This window comes from Ornithorhynchus anatinus, chromosome 7, assembly GCF_004115215.2.
Source record: "Ornithorhynchus anatinus isolate Pmale09 chromosome 7, mOrnAna1.pri.v4, whole genome shotgun sequence".
NCBI classification, from domain to species: Eukaryota; Metazoa; Chordata; class Mammalia; order Monotremata; family Ornithorhynchidae; genus Ornithorhynchus; species Ornithorhynchus anatinus.
In genome coordinates this window covers 67618532-67637253 of record NC_041734.1, presented here as the reverse complement: position 1 = coordinate 67637253, position 18722 = coordinate 67618532, and the positions used below count along the sequence as shown (strand labels likewise).

At 56.2% G+C, this 18722-nt stretch overlaps 1 protein-coding gene across 1 annotated transcript in view; it reads left to right on the top strand.

Annotated features, from left to right (window-relative positions):
• GRM4 (glutamate metabotropic receptor 4) overlaps positions 1 to 18722 on the top strand; it is a 148401-nt gene that overhangs the window by 113917 nt on the left and 15762 nt on the right. The window contains exons 7-9 of the mRNA XM_029069921.1: positions 7609 to 7809; positions 9186 to 9322; positions 10344 to 11279. Of these exons, the coding sequence (XP_028925754.1) occupies positions 7609 to 7809; positions 9186 to 9322; positions 10344 to 11279 (1274 nt within the window). The remainder of the gene's footprint in view (positions 1 to 7608; positions 7810 to 9185; positions 9323 to 10343; positions 11280 to 18722) is intronic.

Genomic DNA, 18722 nt, shown 5'->3' with positions numbered 1-18722 from the left:
CCAAGGCCTGGAAGGTCGGGGGTGGAAGGTGGAGGCTGGGATTAAGGGGCGGGGTTTGGGAGATGGGAGCCAGGGACTGGGGACTGGCAGGTGAAGGGTGGGATTAGTAGACAGGGAGGATTCACTCATTCATTCATTCATTCATTCAATCGCATTTATGTGGTTGGGGTCTCGGTGCCAGGGACCGGGGCCTGGAAGGTGGAGGGTGGGAGGTGGAGAGTGGGATTAGTGGGCAGGGAGGATGGGGGTGAGGGCTGGAAGCCAGGGTTAGGGGACTAGGAGATGGAGAGTTTGATTAGTAGGCAGGGAGGATGGAGATAGAGGCTGGGGGGTGAGAGGTGGAGGCTGGGATTAATAATAATAATAATAATGTTAGTGAGCGGGAAGGATGGGGGTGGGCACTGGGCACTGGGGGCCAGGTACCAGGGGTGGGAAGTGGAGTCTGGGGGCTGGGGGCTGGAGGTTGGCGGGCAGGACTGAGGAAAATACTCGTTATAACTACAGTATTTGTTAAGCACTTACTGTGTGCCAGGCACTGTACTAAGCATGTGTTACTATATGTCAGGCACTGTACTAAGCACTGGGGTGGATACAAACAAATTGGGTTGGACACAGTCCCTGTCCCACGTGGGGCTCACAGTCTCAGTCCTCATTTTGCATATGAGGAACTGAGGCACAGAGAAGTTAAGTGAGGTCACACAGCAGACTAGTGGCAGAGCTGGGACTAGAACCCATGACCTTCTGACTCCCAGGCCCGTGCTCTACTTGTCCCCGAAAGTCCTGAAAATCTACCAGGGGGAATCAGTCCTCCTCCAGACCCCCAAATGCTCCCTCCTGCCCCACCTTCCCAAGTCAAGGGTCCAGGGTGGGAGAAGAAAACGTTTGCCTCGATGAGCTTCCCTCCCCCTCCCTCTAAAGACAACCTCCACACCTCTCCGGAGCACGTGAGCTCTGATTTCACCCCACGTTCATCTGCCAACACAAGAGCGTGGACCTGGGAATCAGAAGGACCTGAGTTCTAATCCCGGCCCCGCCGCTTGTCTCCTGTTCATTCATATTTATTGTCCTGTTTGCAGAACACTGTACTAAGTGCTTGGGAGGTACAATTCAGCAACAGAGACGATCCCTGTCCACTACAGGCTCACAATCTAGAAGTCCTGTGTGATCTTGGGCAAGTCACTTCACTTCTCTGTGCCTCAGTTACCTCGTCTGTAAAATGGGGATTAAGACCGTGAGCTCGATGTGGGATACGGACCGTTTCCAACCTGATCAGTTTGAATATTTCCCAGCGCTTAGAACGGTGCCTGGCACATAGTAAACACTTACCAAATATCTTTAAAAGAAAGGAACTGTCTGTGTGTGGCCAGGGTGTGGTCGTCATGGCAGTTGGTGTAGACACTAGTATGGTGGTTAGTAATAATAATAATGATGATGGTATTTGTTAAGCGCTTACTCTGTCCCAAGCACTGTACTAAGCACTGGGGTAATAATAATAATGATGATGTTGGGATTTATCAAGTGCTTACTATGTGCAGAGCACTGTTCTAAGCGCTGGGGTAGATACAGGGTAATCAGGTTGTCCCACGTGAGACTCACAGTTAATCCCCATTTTACAGATGAGGTAACTGAGGCCCAGAGAAGTTAAGTGACTTGTCCACAGTCACACAGCTGACAAGTGGCGGAGCTGAGTAGATACAAGGGAATCAGGTCGTTCCACGTGGGGCTCACGGTCCTCATCCCCATTTTACAGATGAGGTAACTGAGGCCCAGAGAAGTGAAGCGGCTTGCCCAAGATCACACAGCAGACAAGATGCAGAGTTGGGGTTAGAAACCACAACCTCTGACTCCCAAGCCCATGTTCTTGCCACTAAGCCACGTTGCTTCTCATGTTGGTATCATGGTCAACATGGTGGTTGGCCTGATGGTTGACATGGTGAGGGGTGGCATGGTGGTTGGCATGATGACGGGTGGCACGTCGGTTGGCATGGTGGTCCGTGAATGGGGTTTGTGATCGGGACTGTGAGCAGCCCCTACCCCCACCAGCAGTGGGATCCACTCAGAGAGGTCAGAGTTGACACAGATATGCATTTGGGTGGAGCCTCATACATTAAGATTTTATCCATCATCACTGTCATCATCATCGTCAGTAGTAATAATAATAATAATAACGTTGGTATTTGTTAAGCGCTTACTATGTGCAGAGCACTGTTCTAAGCACTGGGGTAGATACAGGGTGATCAGGTTGTCCCACGTGAGGCTCACAGTTAGTCCCCGTTTCACGGATGAGGTAACTGAGGCACCGAGAAGTTAAGTGACTTGTCCACCGTCACACAGCTGACAAGTGGCAGAGCCGGAATTCGAGCCCATGACCTCTGACTCCAAAGCCCGGGCTCTTTCCACTGAGCCAGGCTGCTTCTCTGTTTTTCCTGAGCACTCACTGTGTGCAGAGCACAGTACTAAGCACTTGGGAGAATTCTTGGGAGAGTTGGTCTGTCTGTAGCCGCCTTCGATATTTGGACCCTTTTGATGGAAGTTCCCTTTTTTTAATAGTTTGCTCCTTTGGCTTTCTTTCATTTTCCTCCCTTCCTATGGCCCTCATCCCAAAGCCCAGTGGTTCTGGGACCTTTTTCACTCCCCTCCACACCCACCCTTCCCACCGACACTTTTTGGAAGAGACTGGGAAGTCCAGTCCTCCTGACCTCCAGACGAGCATCGCAGAACCGGGCCCAAGTGGCCGGTCGGGGGCCGTGGAGACGGGAGCTCCAACTGTTCCTCCGCGAGCCAGCGGGAGAGAGTGGCTCTGCCTGGCGTGCTCTGTTAATAATTCAGCGCTTCATCAATATGGAGCGGCTCGTCAATGGAGCCAAGGAGTAGTTGACAGCCTGCAATTTCCCTGGTTCCGGGGTTCTGGAAGCCTCAGGGCTCGGTGTGGGGGGTGGGAAAGTGAGGGGGGCATGGGGCGGAGATGGGGCAGCCCCCAAGACCCTGGCTTGGTGACTGGAAGGTTCATGGATGTCTCCAGCTACTATCTGAACGATCTGGGGGGAACAGGGGCCTGCGGTCCGTCCTCGGGGACGGGCCACTGCCTGCCCCTCTTCGGACCAGCGGTCGGAGGGGGAGAGGGGGCCGAGGGCTGGGCCAGCCAGCGTTTCCTTCCTTCCACTCACCTGCCAGCTCCTTGCGCTCTGGCCGAGTGCCAGGCTCCTGCCACAGACCCATTTTTCATCCTCAGCTCAGCGGAGATAGACCCGTCGCAGCAGGTGAGCGTTTATGCCGGGCCTCTCCGGATCGGGCAGACTGGAACTCTCCTCCCTGGGGTGCAGATCAAGGGGGCAGGCCCCTCCTTGCTGTTGCCCCCTCCTCAGGTGGGCCGCCCCCTGAGAACCGGAGTCGGCACTGTTGTCCCCGCCCGGAGTGGGCCTCCAGACTCGAATCCATGATCCTCCCTCCCGTGAGGAGGACACCACACAGGGGAGGTTGGAGGGGGTGCCCGGTCTCACCGGGGCCAGCGAGCGGGCATCCTGCCATCTGGCTCCCAACTCCCCCACCACCTAGTCCTTGGCCGGAAAAGGGGACAGGATCTGATCAGCTCGGCTCCCTGGCTCCTCTAAAGGGCTGAACTGGGCCCCCGGCTGCTGCCTTCCGTAGATCGGGAGGAAGGGCGGACCCTAAGGGAGCACAGCCCAGGGCAGCGAAGCCCCTCCACTTGGAGAGGACTGAGGGCAGGCAAGGAAAATGAAGCCAGTGAGGGACTGGAACTATTTGATTTGGCAAAGAAGAGGCTTAGAGGAGCATCTGGCTCTCCAGGGATCTGCAGGGGATGGGTACTGAGGAAGGAAGCAGAAGGACGGGCCAGAGCCTTCAGCAGCAGGAGGGATGGAGGCAAGACAGAAGCAGGGAGGTCTGGCGGCGGGGTCTAAAATCTCTAAGAATTAGAATGATGCTGCAGAGGGAGATTCATCATTCATTCAATTGTATTTATGGGGTGCTTACCGGATGCAAAGCACTGTACTAAGTCCTTGGGAGAGTACGATATCGTAACAGATACGTTCCCTGTCCACAGTGAGTTCACGGTCTAGAGGGGGAGAGCTGAATGACCTCTCGGGCAACCTTCCACTCTTACTGTTTATACGACAATGTTCCTCGGCAACATGGGACGCTTGGGTTCTGGTCCCCCCCTGGTTACGTGCAGTGTCGTGGTGGGGGGTGGAGCTTGGAGGCTTTTGGAAGCATCACGTGATCCGCCTCAAGAAAACCACCCGAATCACACCCCTCAGGCCCAGACCCCAGCAGAGCCCCCCAAGGGCTGGATGCCAGAGAGGAACCGACGCCGACCTTTGTAGGGCTACTCAGCCCTCTTGCCCCCCTCTGCCCTGTTGCCCATCCACCCGCCCTCCTGTCTAGGGATGCACACGTGGGAGACCGAGAGCACAGAGAAGATTAATTGCCCTTGTCAATTATGAGGAAGGAAGGAAGACCGAGATGGGCTGAGCAAGAGTAATCGCCTGGCTTGTGGGAGCCGGGGACTTGGGGGTTGGACCGCAGACAGCTGCTGTTGCCGTTGCTCCTCCTCCCTCGGACGGGGTCTCCCTTTGATCACAGGATCTCAGATATCGAGGCTGGGATCGGCCAGATGTGCCCGAGGGGGTCCCCATCGACCGGATGTGGACACGGGGAGGAAGGGGACCCTCGCCAGCCAGCCTCGGTGGCCCCTCGGAGGCCGAGGGGTGAGAGGCTGGGAGAGGCTCCGAGGAAGGGGCTGCGGTCATGGTCTGGGACTGTGCCGAGGAGGGGGGGGGGAGGGCTGCAGAAAGCGACGACGTGGAATCGTCCGTCGGCACCATCCGTCTGCAGAAGGATGGGGACTCTCGGCCGGCGGGTGGGGTCGGGACGGTCCGGCCCGTGATCCCAAGCCGAGAGCCCGGCTGCGGCCGGGATTTGGGAGCCGGCTGGCACCGTGGCACACGGCTCTCAGCGAGACGCCGCTTGATCCTCGGGTTGAGACTCCCCTCTTTGACCTCGTTGAGTCCGGAGTTGCGGGACGAGAGGGCGGGGCCTGGGCCAGGGTCAGTTAAGTCTCAGACCGGTTGTATCTCAGGCCGGAGGGCAAGGCTACTGTCCATCGTCACGGTTCCCGTGAGGAATCGGGAGTGTCCGGAGGTCCCCACGGGCTCGCTGAGCGGTCCGTGAGGCCAACTGGGACCGGAGCACCGTGAGCTGGGGGAGGGGGGGGCCTACACCTGGTTGTGATGAGCCAGAGTAATCGTCTGGCCTGTGGGAGCCGGGGACTTGGGGGTTGGACCGCAGACAGCTGCTGTCGCTCCTCCTCCCTCAGACTGAGTCTCCCTTTGATCAAAGTATCATCTCGGATATCGAGGCTGGGATCGATCAGATGTGCCCGAGAGGGTCCCCGTCGACCAGATGTGGACACGGGGAGGAAGGGGACCCTCACCAGAGAAGCAGCATGGCTCAGTGGAAAGAGCACGGGCTTAGGAGTCAGAGGTCATGGGTTCTGATCCCGGCTCCGCCGCTTGTCAGCTGTGTGACTTTGGGCAAGTCACTTAACTTCTCTGTGCCTCAGTTACCTCATCTGTAAAATGGGGATTAAGACTGTGAGCCCCATGTGGGACAACCTGGTTACCTTGTATCTACCCCAGCGCTTAGAACAGTGCTTGGCACATAGTAAGCACTTAACAAATATAATAATAATAATAATAATAATAATAACAATGTGATTCAGGGGAGCTGCCAGGCTTTGATCCTTTGGTCGGCCTTCTGCTTTTCTCTAACTTTCTCTTCCTCTTCATCCTCTTTCTCTCTTTCTTCTAAATGGGCTGGGCCCTATGGGCAGCCCAGGACCTCGTACCGACTCATCTTCATTCATTCATTCATTCCTCCAGTTGTATTTATTGAGCGCTTACTGTGTGCAAAGCACTGCACTAAGTGCTCGGGTGAGTACAATAGAACAACAAACGGACACTTTCTCTGCCCACAAGAGCTGACTCATCTCTACCCTCGAGGAGCTTCCAGTCTGGGGGGGAGGCCGGGCAAACAGACCCAGAGTCTTAAATGACCCGTCTAGATGCCAAGTATGTGTAGGCTCCTACCATCACGTATCCACAGACAGGGATTCCCATGGTCTCCCACAGAGTTAGCCATTCATCTCTGATAATTAGAAGCTCCTTGAGGGCAGGGAAAATGTACTTTGCTTCCGTCTCTCCCAAGCTGTTAGTACACTGCCCTACACTCAGTCAATCCTGCTGGCGGATTACTGCGAGCGTTTCCTGTTTGACGAATCCGGGAGGGCTCTTAGGAGGAGGTGGGCTTTGGCTTGGCTCCGGGCCCCTGCCTTGGTGTTGGGGCAGGACAGTCCAGGCTAATGAATGTGATGCTCCCTCCCTGGTGGTCCCTCTTGTCGTGACCCAACGGGAGAGACTTCCCGGATTTCTTCCTCTCCCAGCCCCCGTCCCAGCTATTCCTCCCAGGTCTCTCCGTCCCAGAGTGCGGCCTCCCTCCATCTGTATCCCGGCCGTCGGGGCCGGTCTGGTCCAGAAGGCGAGGCCTGGGTGGGGGGTGGTTTCTGTCACCGTGGGTTGCTGCTCCACAAACTCTCTTCCATCACAACGGCGAGTGGCATCAACCCGCCATGTCTCTGGCTCGGGGATGAGCGTATGTCAGGTCCCTTGAAGAGGGGTCATGAGGAGGAGAGGCAGACTTCTGCCTCCGGGGTTCCCCACTTCCCTGAGCCCTCCTGAGGGTCAGGCGGTGCGTGGGGTGGCCGGGGCAGCTGGAAGAGCTAAAGACCCGAATCGAGGCTGAACGAGAAGGTAATGCCTCACCCTTCCCCCCCCCTCCAGCCGCCTGGTCTTCACTCCCCCAAGCAGGGTGGGCTAAGAGGCCGGATCTGCTAGAAGCCCCAGTGGGCTTGAAGCAACTTCCTCCGGCATTGGCTTCTCCAGCAGAGTGTGTGGTTGGGGGTGGAGGGTGTCTGGCACTCGAGGCTCATTCTGGCGCCAAACTCTAAGGCGTCAACCTTGGCCCACAGCCGGAGGGTCCGTGGGGAGCCTAGGCTGCTCCCCTCGGAGCCGGAACTTCCGGGAACTTCCTAAAGTTGTCTCGGGGTCTGACCTTGGTCTGGTCTTGAGGCCAGGTCTGGTGGGGTTCGCTCACCCACTCCTAGCCCCCGGGGAGGCCTCAGGCCCCATTCCAGAAGGTGAGTGGAGAGCTTAGAGCAGGAAGAGACTACGTAGACCAGACGGGCTGACTGCGGCCGGGGGATGGCACAGCAGTCTGGCTCAAGCCAACCGGGCCTCACGAATGGGATGTCCAGCTGAGACCGCGACTGAGACCCACCGATCTCCTTCCTGGTTTCCCGTCCTCCCACTTCCGGGGCTCACTTAGGACTGAAAGTCTACGGGGAGAGGAGAGGGCACCAGGCCAGGGCAGTGGGGAACCGAAAGGGCCCTGGGCTGGTGCCAGCTGGGGTGTCCTTGCTCCCCTTCCTCCTCCTCTGCCGCTCACCGCAGCCCTGGAGAGGAGACGGGACAAGGGACTCGGGGACCAGGAGGCCTGGGCATCTCAGCGGGGTCGTGGGTACTGTGTTTTCAGATCGAGAGCGCATTGGGCAGGACTCGTCCTACGAGCAGGAGGGGAAGGTGCAGTTTGTGATCGATGCTGTCTACGCCATGGGGCACGCCCTGCATTCCATGCACAAGAACCTGTGCCCCGGCCAGGTGGGGCTATGCCCCCGCATGGACCCCGTGGACGGCGTGGAGCTGCTCAAGTACATCCGCGGTGTCAACTTCTCAGGTCCGGCCCGTGCCGCCATCGCGGCCGAGGCGGGGAAGGCGGGAGGTGGGCGGGGCCGAGACCCGGTGAACAGAGAGGACCTCGCTGGGAAGGACAGCCCCCTACCCCCTGAAAAGGCCCTGGCGTGGTGATGGGGCAGGGACTGGCACTGCCCCAAAGAGAGGGCTAGATCACCCTGGGTGGGCAGCTGGCTAGAATCCCTCTGTTTATTATTATGGTCCTTATTTTTTAGGCGCAAAGCACTGGGTAAATTCGAAGTATTCAGATGAGACGTAGTCATCTCCGATCCACGCGGAGCTTGCAGTCTAAGAGGGAGGGAGAGCAGGGATCTTATTCCCATTTTACAGATGAGGCAGCTGAGTCCCACAGGGGTTAAGTGACTTTGCCCGAGTCATGCAGCGGGTCGGTGGCAGAGCTGGGCCTAGAACCTGGGTCTCCTGACTGCCGGTCCTGTGATCTTTCCATTAGGCAACACTGCCTCGCTTTAGAGCCCTTCATCAAGGCTGTGGCCATTTCTGTCCCCAGGAGGGCCTCCTGTAGGGATGGTGGGGAGTGGGGGTCAGCAAAGATCAATCAGTTAATCAGTGGGATTTATCGAGCGCTTCCTTGGTGCAGAGCACTGTACTCAGCGCTTGGGAGAGTACAAGAGAACAGAGTTGACAGACATATTCCCTGCCCACAGTGAGCTTGCAGTCAGAGGGGGAGATAGATTGTAAGATGTAAATAAATGAATCGTGGATCTGTCCTGTGGGACTGAGGGGTAACCCAAGGCCCAGACTCTAGGCCCGTGGAGGATATTTGGGCGTTCAGTCTTCACTAGGTGCTTCTGAGCCTCCCTTAGCTCCAAGAATCCCCAGCTCTCTGTCCAGCCACAGGTTGGAGAGGGTGTCTGTGTGGCCGATGAGTTGCTCTCCAGAGGTGGTCTCGTTTCAGAGGGTGGGCCGCTGTGGGCCACGGGTGGGGAATGCTCACAGAGAAGCTGAGAGGAGGCGGAGGGAGTTGGGAGGAAACAGGGGAGAGCAAGGGACGACGGGGTGTATTAAAGCTGGCTGACAAGTCTGGCCGATCCCGGAGTCATTTTGTGGCCGCTGATCCGACCACTCCGTCCGCCACCCCGGGTGCCACTCTGAGGGCACCCCGGGCTTGGCGTTCTGCGGGGTTGTTGTCCAGTGGCGAAGCCATCACTCAGACTGGATGTCAAGCCGGGAGCTGGGGCCCGGGGTGGGGAGGACTGGAGGGAGGGGAGCGGAGCAGGGGCCGGGCCAGGATGACCCCCTGCCGTTCGCTAGCAGCTCTAGGGTCCAGTGGGCAGTGGGCGGGGGATCGGATCTCTGGCCCCGCCACGCCCCCGCGGCCACCATCCCCTTGTGTCCCAGGCATCGCGGGGACCCCCGTGACCTTCAATGAGAACGGGGACGCCCCCGGCCGCTACGACATCTATCAGTACCAGATCCGGAACGCCACCCCCGAGTACAGGGCCGTCGGCACCTGGACCGACCATCTCCACCTCAGGGTAAGAGCTGGGGGGGGGCGTGGGGGGTGGGGAAGGGTGGGTCTGGGGAAGGGGCTGCCAGGTTGGCCCTTCATATCTGACAGCCCCCAGAAGATGACTCCAAGACCCACAAACCTGCCTCTCCTTCCCGACCTCAGGGTCCCGGGCCCCCCTTCAGTGCCCTGGCCGGGCTGGGCTCAGGCTCCAGCTTTAGGGGGTGGGCCGGGGTGGTCGTCTGCAGGCCCCCGGGGAGTCGGTGCCCTCCCGTCGCTCCCTTCCTTCTGCCATGGTCCTCAGCTTTGCTCTCTCGGCATAGCGACCGCTGCCCTCACCTTCTGCCACAGCCTTGGCCAAGCTAGAAGGGACCCCGGGCCAGACTTGAGCCTATCTCGGTGGCGGGGGCCTATCTTGGTGGCTGCTCCCCTCGGAGCCGGAGCTTCCAGGGCCCGAGCCCAGCCCTGGCCCTGAAGTCGTCTTGGGGTCTGGCCTGGGTCTGGTCTTGAGGCTAGGTCTGGTGGGGCTGGCTCACCCACTCCTCGCCCCTGTGGAGACCTCGGCCCCATTCTGGAGGGGGTCAGGGTCAAGTGGTGAGTCCCCAGTCCCCACCTTTGACTGCACCACCAACTCATCACGGGATTTCCATCCCTGAGCTCCCGTCTCTCGGCCTGTGAGACGGGAGTCCCAGCCCCACCCTCTCTCCGGGGGGTGAAGGGCAGAGGTGCTTTGAGGTCCTCGGATGACAACAGCCGCTCCTTCCCCACCCCCTGGCCCCAGGCCCTCCCCAGAGCCCCTCCCCTGAAAGGCCAGAGGGGCAGATGGGTCCCCCAGTAGTGCGGGAAGAGGAAATCTGCACCCCAGGGAGAGATTAGGGGCCAGAGCGGAAAGGGCCAGGGCCGTCGGAGGGCACTGGGAATCCCTCACATCCATCACCTCTTTCCGAGGGGGTCCCCCCGGCACCCCGCCCCCCGTCCCCCCGGGGCCGTACTCGGCGGTTTCCCTGAGGCGGCACCTCCCCGTTCCTCCCCTCCCTTTCCCCCGGCAGATGGAGCGGTTGCACTGGCCCAGGGGCGGCCGGCAGCTGCCCAGCTCCATCTGCAGCCTGCCCTGCAAGCCGGGCGAGCGGAAGAAGATCGTGAAGGGCATCCCCTGCTGCTGGCACTGCGAGCGCTGCGACGGGTACCAGTACCAGCAGGACAAGTTCACCTGCAAGATGTGCCCGTTCGACATGCGGCCCACGGAGAATCACACGGCCTGCCGGCCCATCCCCATCGTCAAGCTGGAGTGGGGCTCGCCTTGGGCCGCGGTGCCCGTGGCCTTGGCCGTCGCGGGCATCGCCGCCACCCTCTTCGTGGTGGCCACTTTCGTGCGCTACAACGACACGCCCATCGTCAAGGCCTCGGGCCGCGAGCTCAGCTACGTGCTGCTGGCCGGCATCTTCCTCTGCTACGCCACCACCTTCCTCATGATCGCCGAGCCCGGGCTGGGCACCTGCTCGCTGCGCCGGGTCTTCCTGGGGCTGGGCATGAGCGTCAGCTACGCCGCCCTGCTCACCAAGACGAACCGCATCTACCGCATCTTCGAGCAGGGCAAGAGGTCGGTCAGCGCCCCGCGCTTCATCAGCCCCGCCTCGCAGCTCGCCATCGCCTTCAGCCTCATCTCCCTGCAGCTGCTGGGCGTCTGCGTCTGGTTCGCGGTCGACCCCTCCCACTCCGTCGTCGACTTCGAGGACCAGCGGACTACGGACCCCCACCTGGCCCGGGGCGTGCTCAAGTGCGACATCTCCGACCTGTCGCTCATCTGTCTGCTGGGCTACAGCATGCTGCTCATGGTCACCTGCACCGTATACGCCATCAAGACCCGCGGCGTCCCCGAGACCTTTAACGAGGCCAAACCCATCGGCTTCACCATGTACACCACCTGCATCGTCTGGCTCGCCTTCATCCCCATCTTCTTCGGCACGGCGCAGTCGGCCGAGAAGGTAGAAGGGGGGGGGGGGGTTGGGGGGCGGGGGGATGGGGCGGGCCGACCGCCCCCCAGCTTCCTCTCCCTCTGCCCGGCCTGGCCTTTCCTGTTTCCGATCTTCCCTCCTCCTCGTCCGCGACCCGTCCTCCCCGCTGGACCTTTCTGGCCGGCCTCACCCGGGATGCCCTCCTTCCGATCCGGCTCATCCCACCTCTTGATTTCATCCTCCCCCAACCTCTCTGATTCTCCTCTCGCTCGGTCTCTGACAGCCGGTCGGTCCACCCGACGGCCTCAATCTCGTCATTTCTGTACGTTCTTTAGATTTCTTCTTCCCTCCCCCATTTCTGCTCTCCCTCTTCCTCCCCAACTTGCTCTGCTTCCCACCCCGGCTTCAGGCCGGCTCCCTGTTGAGCGGTCATCCCTGGCAACTGGGGCTGCCACAGGTAGAGGCTCAAACGACGCTGAGGGGGATCCACCTTCAAGAGAGGGAGATCCTGCCCTTGTGGCTGGAGAAGCCGGAGCCAGTTGGCTGGGGCTGCCAGTGGTCGGCTGTGGCTTCAGACCACCTTTTGGACCAGTGTGGCCTCCTGGGAGGGCTGGTGGGAAAGCCTCCTTTGACTTAAGCTCCAGGCTCTCTCCTCGGAGAACCACAGGATAGCTCCTAGGAAGAAGAGGAGGGGGCATTGGGCTAGCGGGAGGCTCAGGGATCCCTGGACCTCTGTAACCTCCTGACCGGGTACACGTCGGCTCCCCTGGGATTTTGGGAAAATCACAGGGTTGGAAACGGGGCTGGAAGGAGCTGATCGGATGGTCCCATGGTCCAGGCCCCAGGCTGGGGAAACTTCTGCTCCCAGGTTGGCTGCTCTGCCACTCTGGTGACTCCCAGAATGGCTGGTGGGCACAGTGCCCAGGGCAGCCCTCAGATGGCACCCGCCAATAGCTGCAGAAGTCCTGCCTCCTCCCATCAGCCAAGAGGCCAGCAGACAGGGGTCATTTTCTTTATGGTATTTGTTAAGTACTAAATGTCAGGCAGTGGACTAAGCGCTGGGGTAGATGCAAGCAAATCAGGTTGGACACGGTCCCTGTCCTACATGGGGCTTACAGTCTTAATCCCCATTTTACGGATGAGGGAACTGAGGCACAGAGAAGTTAAGTGATTCCCTCAAAGCCACACGGGAGACAAGTGGCAGAGCAGGGATTAGAACCCAAATCTTTCTGACTCCCAGGCCCGTGCTCTGTCTGCTATGTGGCAGGCAGGCAGTGTCAGCATCCAAGTAATCTCCTTGAGGGCAGGGATGGTGTCTATCACCTCCATGGCACTGTACTCTCCCAAGTGCTTAGTTTAGTGTTCTGCACACAGTAAACTCTCTCTGTATAATTGATCGATCGACTGGGGGACCGAGGGAATGGCTGGTAGGGTCGGGCAGATAGGGTGCCCAGGCGGTCCAGCCGTGAGATCGCCCGAACTAGCTGATGTGGGTAGTGTGAGGCCGGCCGAGATGGAGGAGACCCAGCTCCCAGACTGGACCTTCTTGTTCTGCACAGAATCGAGTAGCTGGCAGAACCTTCTCAAGGGCCTCTCTTCCATCCCTTTACCTTCTACCCCTTCTTCCTTTCTCTGGCCAGACAGGGAGAGAGGGTATTTATTTTTTTGAAAGGTATTTGTTAAGCGCTTACTATGTCCCAGGCACTGTACTACTAATAATAATTGCGGTATTTGTTCAGCATTTACTATGTGCCAGGCGCTGTTCTAAGCGCTATGGGAGATAAAAGATAATTGGGTTGGACACAGTCTGTGTCCCACATGGGGCTCACAGTCTTTTTCCCCATTTTACAGATGAGGTAACCGAGGCACGGAGAAGTGAAGTGACTTGCCCAAAGTCACACAGTAGGCAACTGACAGAGTCAGGATTAGAATCCAGGTCCTCTGACTCCCAGGCCTGTGCTGTTGCCACTAGGCCACGCTGTAACCTCTTGCTTTGGGAGATCTCCGGGGGAAAATCTGCAAGTCACAGACACCGTTATTAAATCAACCCCATGGATTGTAGAAAACTACCCAGACGTACGTAGACTTCTGCCCTGGAGGTCAACCGAACCATCCCCCTGCATTCAAGCAGACATCACTACATCCAGCCCAGTTAGCTGGCTGCAAAGGATGCCTAGTATTTCTGTCTTCTTCCCCAAGCTTCTCCAAGAACCAGTGGGTAGCAGGACCACAACAAACAGACAGCAATTAACAACAAATGGTTCAGCATCGATCTGTGCAACCCATGGCTGTTAGGTCACTGACCTGGCAAAAATAGAAAGAAGCAAACACTAGCCCCTCTCCATAATTCTGTCGAAATTCATCCTCACCCTGATCTCCACCGTGGTCCTAAACACACCCCTAATCTACCCTTACCCCATCATGATCCTAAGAGTAGCCCTGATTGTCTCTCTAACCCTAACCCCGGTCCTCACCTTACCCAAACCCCATCTCCACCCTGATCTTTATCTCTAGCTCCGGTCCAGAACCTAGCCCCAGCTTAAACACTAAATCCCGCTCCCAGCCCTCTTCCCAAGCCTAACCCCAGCCCTGGATTTCACCTTAATGTGCTTTTCTAGAGACCAGTTTGGTTAGCGCCTTGCTCTGTGTTGGAGACACAGCGGTTTATCACCTGTCAGGGTAGAACGGAACGGTCGGTTTGTTTCTTAGGGAGCTGCCGAGCCCCGTCTGTCAGCGGAATATCTGCTGCACAAGGAGTCACAACTCACCTCCGCCTCCGGGGAGGCTCTGAATGCGCCCAGCAAATCCCAGCCCATTTCAGACATAGAATCCGGAGCCATTAAAGGCAGGTAGTGGTTTCCTGCCAGATCCGGGGAGCGGCCAAGACTGGGGCCTCCGGGGGCAGCTGTATCGATCGCCCCGATCGCTTTTTTTTCCTTATGATATTTGTTAAGCTCTTACTATGTGCCAGGGACTGTACTAAGCACTGGGGTAGATACAAGCCAATCGGGTTGGACACCGTCCGTATTCTACATGGAGCTCAGGGTCTTAATCCCTATTTTACGATGAGGTAACTGAGGCACGGAGACGTGAAGGGACTTGCTTATTGTCACACAGCAAACAGGTGAAGGAGCTGTGGTTAGAAGCCAGGTCATTGTGACACGCAGGCCCGTGCTCTATCCTTTAGGCCACGCTGTTTTTGCAAGGCAGAGGAGGTGAGGTTCCAGGTTGGGAGCAGAGGGAGTGCGATGGACTGTCTGGAGTCTGGAGAGCAAAACAAATGGCGGAAATGTGCCCTGAAAGTGGGAAGTTGGGAAGAAGATAGAAATACTGGACACCCTTTCTAGGGAAGTTCATTCATTCACTCAATAGTATTTATTGAGCGCTTACTTTGTGCAGAGCACTGTACTAAGCACTTGGAATGTACAAATCGGCAACAGATAGAGACGGTCCCTGCCCTTTGACGGGCTCACAGTCTAATCGGGGGAGACGGACAGATAAGAACAATAGCAATAATTAGAATCAAGGGGATGAACATCTCATTAAAACAATAGTAAATAAATAGAATCAAGGTGATGTACATCTCATTAACAAAATAAATAGGGTAATGAAAATATATACAGTCGAGCGGACGAGTACGGTGCTGAGGGGAGGGGAAGGGAGAGGGGGAGGAGCAGAGGGAAAGCGGGGAAAAGAGGGCTTAGCTGAGGAGAGGTGAAGGGAGTGGTAGAGGGGGAGCAGAGGGAGCAGAGGGAAAAGGGGAGCTCGGTCTGGGAAGGCCTCTTGGAGGAGGTGAGCTTTAAGTAGGGTTTTGAAGAGGGGAAGAGAATCAGTGCGGCGGAAGTGAGGAGGGAGGGCATTCCGGGACCGTGGGAGGACGTGGCCCAGGGATTGACGGCGGGATAGGCGAGAAAGGGGGCCGGTAAGGAGGTGGGCGGCAGAGGAGCGGAGCGTGCGGGGTGGGCAGTAGAAAGAGAGAAGGGAGGAGAGGTAGGAAGGGGCTAGGTAATGGAGAGTCTTGAAGCCTAGAGTGAGAAGTTTCTGTTTCGTGCGGAGGTCGATAGGCAACCACTGGAGGTTTTTAAGAAGGGGAGTGACATGCCCAGAGCGTTTCTGCAGGAAGATGAGCCGGGCAGTGGAGTGAAGAATAGACTGGAGCGGGGAGAGAGAAGAGGAAGGGAGATCAGAGAGCAGGCTGACGCAGTAATCTAGCGGGGATATTATGAGAGCCTGTAACAGTAAGATAGCCGTTAGGGTGGAGAGGAAAGGGCGGATCTTGGCGATATAATAAAGGTGAGACCGGCAGGTTTCGGTGACGGATCGGATGTGTGGGGTGAACGAGAGAGCCGAGTCAAAGATGACACCGAGGTCGCGGGCCTGAGAGACGGGAAGGATGGTCGTACCGTCCACGGTGATAGGGAAGTCAGGGAGAGGACAGGGCTTAGGAGGGAAGATGAGAAGCTCAATTTTGGTCATGTTGAGTTTTAGGTAGCGGGAAGACATCCAGGTAGAGACGTCTTGGAGGCAGGAGGAGATATGGGCCTGAAGGGAGGGGGAGAGGACGGGGCAGAGATGTAGATCTGTGAGTCATCCGCATAGAGATGATAGTTGAAGCCGTGAGAGCGAATGAGTTCACCGAGGGAGTGAGTGTAGATGGAGAACAGAAGAGGGCCGAGAACTGACCCTCGGGGAACCCCAACAGTTAGAGAATGGGAGGGGGAGGAGGCGTCCGCGAAGGAGACCGAGAATGACCGGCCAGAGAGATAAGAGGAGAACCGGGGAGGACGGAGTCCGTGAAGCCAAGGTGAGATAAGTTGTGGAGGAGAAGGGGATGGTCGACAGCGTCAAAGGCAGCTGAGAGGTCAAGAGGATTAGGATAGAGTAGGAGCCATTGGATTTGGCAAGGAGGAGGTCATGGGTGACCTTAGAGAGAGCAGTCTCGGTCGAGTCCAACTCCTGGACCAGTTTGCACCGGCACTGGAAAATTTTCCAGCTTTTCACTGGCATAAGTCAATCAATCAATAGTATTTGTTGAGCATTTACTACGTGCGGAACACTTAGCACTTGGGGCCGTACAGTATAACAGAGTTGGTAGACCCTTTTCCTGAGACGCCTTCTCCTGGGGGTACTGTGAACTTGGAGTAATCCAAAAAGGAGGTCAGTTAATACAGTGCTGAGCAGTCGATCAGTATTTATTGAGTGCTTATTGTGTGCAGAGCACTGTACTAAATGCCTAGAAGAGTAGAAAACACTAGAGTTGGACACGATCTCTGCTCAAAAGGAGCTTACAGTCTTTCATTAAAATCAATTCTAGAAAGGGGAAGTGGAAGTTAAGTGACTAGTCCAAGGTCTCACAGCAGATGCATATAGGTGTATCAAAGTGCTGTGGGACTGAAGTATCTGCGTAGGTGATACAGAGGGTAGGGAGAATAGAATAAGGAGATAATAATAATAATAATGTTGGTATCTGTTAAGCGCTTACTATGTGCAGAGCACTGTTCTAAGCGCTGAGATGAGGGGTTAGTCTGGGAAAGCCTCTTGGAGGAGATGTGAGAGGCTTGGAGGGTGAAAGAGGGAGGGCGTTCCAGGCTAGAGGGCAGATATAGCTGAGGAACAACTGGGCAAGGAGCTACAGTAAACACTTGGGAGATACCACAGTTAGTATGATTATTATTGCTAATAGAATAATTATTGCTCCCCAGGGAAGCAGTGTGGCTCAATGAAAAGAGCACAAGCTTGGATGTCAGAGGATGTAGGTGCTAATCCCTGCTCTGCCACTTATCTGCTATATAACCTTGGGCAATTCACTTAACTTCTCTGAGCCTCAGTTACCTCATCTGTAAAGTGGGGGTTAAGACTGAGCCCCAGATGGGGCAACCTGATTATGTTGTATCTACCCCAGCGCTTAGAACAGTACTCGGCAAGTAGTAAGCGCTTAACAAATGCCATAATTATTATTATTTGAACGCTCACTGTGTGCAGGGCACTGTAGTAAACAATTGTATTTTCTCAAGCGCTTAGTACAGTGCTCTGCCCACAGTAAGCCCTCAATAATACCACTGATTGATTGATTAATACAGTTCAACAGACTTGATAGATATGTTCCCTGCCCACAGCGAGCTTACAGTCTAGAGGAAAACTTCAGATGCATCGGCGGGAAATTGAACCGGAGACTCTCTAGCGGCTGATGAGCGAGAAACAAAGTTATGGCCCAGTGGGTAGAGCATGGCCCTGGAAGTCAGAAGGATCTGGGTTCTAATCCTGTCTCTGCCACCTGCCTGCTATATGACCTTGGGCAAGTCACTTCACTGCTCTGCGCCTCAGTTAGCTCATCTGTAAAATGGGGATGAAGACTATAATCCGGTGCATCCAACCGGATTAGCTTGTGTTTACGCCAGTGCTTAGAACAGTGCTTGACACGTAGTGTGCACTTAATGAATACCATTGCTACGATTGTCGTTAGGTGAGAATTTTACCACTGAACAACCTGTGCAATATTTCCTTTGGGTGGAGACCGCCAAGCCCATCTCTGTGGCTTAGGGCTGTGCCATTCTTGAGGATGCTGAAAGGGTCTTCCAGCTGTAGGGAGGAAGAGCTCTGTGATTCAGTGACCTCCCCGGCTGCTTCTCCTGTGATCTTCTACAAAGGCTTCTCTTTGTTTTTCGGAGGAGAGAAGAAAGCAGGAGCCTTTGAAGTCATCTGGCTGCCACTTAAAGCGCTGTGTATTTCAAAACCAGATGCCTTGGAAAGAGAGGGAGCGTGACCATGTAGAAAGAAAAAAGGTCTGAGAGTCAGGTGACCTGGGTTCTAGATGGGCTCTGCCACTCTGCTGTGTGACTTTGGGCGAGTTACTCAACTTCTCTGAGCCTCAGTTTCCTCATCTGTACAGTGGGAATGAAGTACCCATTTTCTATCCCTCAGCTTCCTCATCAACAGCATTTACTGAGTGCCCCTACTCTGGACAAGTAATTATGCTAGGCCTCTGGGAACACGCAGCACAAGTAAGAGATGAAATTGTAAGTTCAATACACAATTCACAGGGCACAGTAATAACACATACATTTATGCAGCCTTTTTATTTTCCTCAAAGGACTTTCACACGAATGCTTTCATTCTCCCCTCCCAACATCCCTAAAGGGTAAGAGGAGGGAGGAATTTTTTTTTAGTGGTATTTGTTTTTACTTGCTCTGCGCCAGGCACTGTAGTAAGCGCTGGGGTAGTTACAAGCTAATCGGTTTGGACACGGTCCCTGTTCCATTTGGGGCCCAAAGTCTTAATTCCCATTTTACAGAGGATGGAACTGAGGCACAGAGAAGTCAAGTGACTTGTCTAAGGTCACACAGCACTAGACCTGTCCACTAGACCGTGCCGTTTCTCAGGTCCGTTTCAGTCGGAACGATCACTTCCATTTCCCCAATGAGGCGCAGGGTGGGGAAGCAACTTGCCCACAGCCACTCAGGAGGCCTATGGCAG